Source organism: Buceros rhinoceros, unplaced genomic scaffold (genome assembly GCF_000710305.1).
Source record: "Buceros rhinoceros silvestris isolate BGI_N320 unplaced genomic scaffold, ASM71030v1 scaffold29681, whole genome shotgun sequence".
Lineage (NCBI taxonomy): Eukaryota > Metazoa > Chordata > Aves > Bucerotiformes > Bucerotidae > Buceros > Buceros rhinoceros.
Genome location: NW_010392957.1, coordinates 393 through 3,575, shown reverse-complemented (window position 1 = coordinate 3,575; position 3,183 = coordinate 393). Strand labels below are relative to the sequence as shown.

The 3,183-nt window shown below is 58.7% G+C and overlaps 1 protein-coding gene across 1 annotated transcript in view; it reads right to left on the bottom strand.

Moving 5' to 3' along the window:
* The window catches only part of TNFRSF6B (tumor necrosis factor receptor superfamily, member 6b, decoy), a gene marked incomplete at its 5' end in the record, with an annotated part of 6,020 nt that extends 2,877 nt beyond the window's left edge, over positions 1-3,143 (bottom strand). The window contains 2 exons of the mRNA XM_010144690.1: positions 433-630; positions 2,712-3,143. Coding sequence (XP_010142992.1) covers positions 433-630; positions 2,712-3,143 — 630 coding nt within the window. The remainder of the gene's footprint in view (positions 1-432; positions 631-2,711) is intronic.
* Between the last annotated feature and the right edge of the window lie 40 nt (positions 3,144-3,183).

Genomic DNA, 3,183 nt, shown 5'->3' with positions numbered 1-3,183 from the left:
GGCCTGCAGCCCGGGGGAAAGCCAGCGCAGCAGGCTGGCTGGGAGCCGCGCTGGGTGCCTCAGCCCACCACACCGCGGCTGTCCACACGACCGCGAGCTACCAGTTACAGCCAAACGGCCACCAAAACCGCCCGTGTGCCCCGGCATCGCCAGCTATCCCAGCCCCTGGCAAGGCGAGAACGGGCAGGGCTTCACTGCCAGCTCTGTCCCGGCCAGGCAGTGGCCGTTGTCTAAGCCCTGCTCTTGCCCTGCGGGACTGAGGAAGGCGACAGCCCATGGTTTATCCGTGATTACTATGAATTATGGATCACTCCGCACTTTTACCATCTGTTTCACCGCATTTTGCATCTATGTGGTAAAAAGTCACCCAAAAGTTCTCTCTCCCACCAAGAGCATCACGGTCCTGTCATGCCCCGCCTCTGCCCAGCTCACCTGGTCCCTGCGTGCTGTTTCTCATCCCCAGTTTGCAGGAGGTGCAGAGGGTGTCGTGGTAGCGGTTGCCGGGCACGTTGGTCGTCTTGCCCTGCTGCTTGCAGTCCTGGTGGGACTGGCACGGCCTGGTGCTGGAAGCAGTGGAGGAGAAGAAGCCTGGGGGGCAGGGGTGGCACTGGGTGTTCTTGAAGGGGGTACCTGTGCAGGGGGAGGCAACGGGACAGCCCAGGGCGATGAGATGGCAAAGGAGCAGAGGCAGGAGCTGGGGAAGATGCCAGCAGAGCAGAGAGTGCCAGACACCACCTGAACATGAGAGTGTCATTTTGGGAACAATCATTGCCTGGGACCCCCCGGGAAGCGTGTCCCCTCTCACGGGGCAGACGGCGACGCTTTCCCCAGCCATCTCCCAAGCCAAAGCACTTGCCACGTGCTGATAAATCGTCACCAGCCTCTGGGCACAAAAGATGTCATGTGCTACTGCACAGGGGCAGCTCCTGGGTAGCAGACACCAGCGGGGCGATGGGTGAGCCAAACCAGCCCTCTGATTCACAGCCGAGTCAGGAGGCTCCTGGCCAAGTGAAAGTAAAAGTCACGGAGAAGGTGAAAGCTCCGCTTGCTTCTGCAGTTTCCCACCCAGGCTTGGGGCCAGACTCACCGCTGCTTCGCCGGGACGGTGCCACAGGAGCTGGATTGCACCAGCGTGTCTTGGGAGCAGAGGGAACAACTCTGGAGGCAGCACATTTCACACCCCCTCCACCTCCTCATCATATATCTCGTTAAGAACAAGGTTTCTACCTTGTCACAACCCACTTTAGGCCATTGCTTTGGCTTTACCAGGAGAAGTCCCAGCCCGCCCAGCTGGTGCCCGCATCACCAGGGAACCACACATGGACCAAGAGCCAGCCCAAAAGCCAACGCGGTCCGTGAGCCCCGGACCCACCGCTCCGCAGCCAGCGGGTCCACACCGTCCTCGGTCAGACACGAGCGCTCCCAGCCCCAGGGCTCTGCCCAGCCACGCTGGATGCCCGGTCCTTCCCCTGGGATTCAGATGTCTGGGCCGGGGGTACCATCACACCCCGCACAAGAAGCCATTTGTGAAAAATTAAGAATAACAACAAAAAATTGGCTTCTCCTCAAACTCCCTGGCTTGCTCAAGCGGCTCCTCAGTGCTACAGCCGACACTCCAGGCAGATGTGATGTTCAATGTCGAGGGCCTTCCCCCGCGTTGTGTGCAGACCTGGTTCACCTTGTGCTGCTCAGTTAAACCCTGAACCTCAACCATAAGCATCAGCTGAAGAAAACAGGTATTTCACCCTGCCTGGGAGCCTGGAGCCCTTCTGTGCCCTGCTTGGAAGGACTTCAAAGCTTTCACACTTCGGAGCATGAAGCAAGACAACGCCGGTTGTGCTGACACTGCCTGCCCTGTTGTGTTAAACCCAGAGCCTGGTCCTCGGGGATTCAGGGGAGAGAGAGGGGGAAACCCGCTCACAGGCAACTGGTACTTTTAGACACTGCACACATGTACAAGTAGGGTGACCGAGGGACCCGGCAAACTGGTGCTGGGGAAACACATTAAAATAAACCCCAAAAGCTCTCATGACTTGGATCTCACCAGGGTTGGGGGCTCGCACTCATGAACCTCTCCCAGATACGAATCATAAGGAGGCTGATGTCATTGTTTGGGAACCTGCCCACGTATCTATTTTTTGAACACGGCCTCTCCAAATTGCTCAATGAACCCCACAAAACCCAGCCCCAGAGCTACGTGCATCCACCAGCCCTGCTCTTGCATCATTAGCAGCCTTTTTCAGCCCAGACAATTAGCCTGCCCCGATCCCTGGGCACCTGCCTGTGCGAGAAGGAGCTGACAGGGGAGCAGGAGCTGCTTGGAAGGTTTCCCCTGCCCAGAGCCCGGGCAGGGCGAGCTGCTGCTCCGGGGACGGGTGACTCATAGCCCGGCTCTGCCTGCAGAGCAGGTGAGGTGGGTAACCGGGGTTGCCGCGTCCCGTTGAAGCGTGGTGCTGGGGGATTTCAAAGGCTTTCAAAGCAAAACTGGGGGGAAAACCCGATCAAACCACTCCATGGAAAAGAAGCCAGGAGCAGTTTTGCATCCCAGCAAGGACAACACTATGCTAGCGAGCAAAGAGGGAGTAAGGCTACGGGCAACCGTCGGCTGCTGTATTTCTCCTTGAATTCTGGCTCCATCAGCGATTTCAGGAGGCGACAAGAGCCCCACGAGCTCGCCCACCACTGCCGCAGCCGCCTAGCTGGGGACTTACCCAGTTCCTTGACACCGGAGCCTGGTGGACACTCAGAGTGCTTGATGCAGAACTCCATCTCTGAGTAGTAGCCCTCCTGGCACTGGCAGACGCGGTTGTGGGTGGAATTGCACTGCTGCACCTCCACCTGCTTCTCCCCGCAGATGACGTTACAGTACCGGCACTTCTCCAGGTAGTTCCAGTACTGCGTGTAGTGCAAATCCGGGCAGGGCGCACACACTGTCTGCCTGTCCCTGGTGCAGTGCTGTGCCACGAAGGTCCCCGGTGGGCACTGCTGGCAGGTGAGTTTCTCCCGCGTCACAACATCCTTCCATTGGTAGGTGGGCTGGGCGCTGCAGCCGAGCTCAGCCAGGAAAAGGAGGAGAGGGGCAAACACCCACTGCAGCAAAGACAGCACAGAGCCCTCAGCTCCTCCTCTCGCAGAGGCAGAAGCTGCAAACACGGCTGCTGCGTTACAGAATTCGTTACCGAT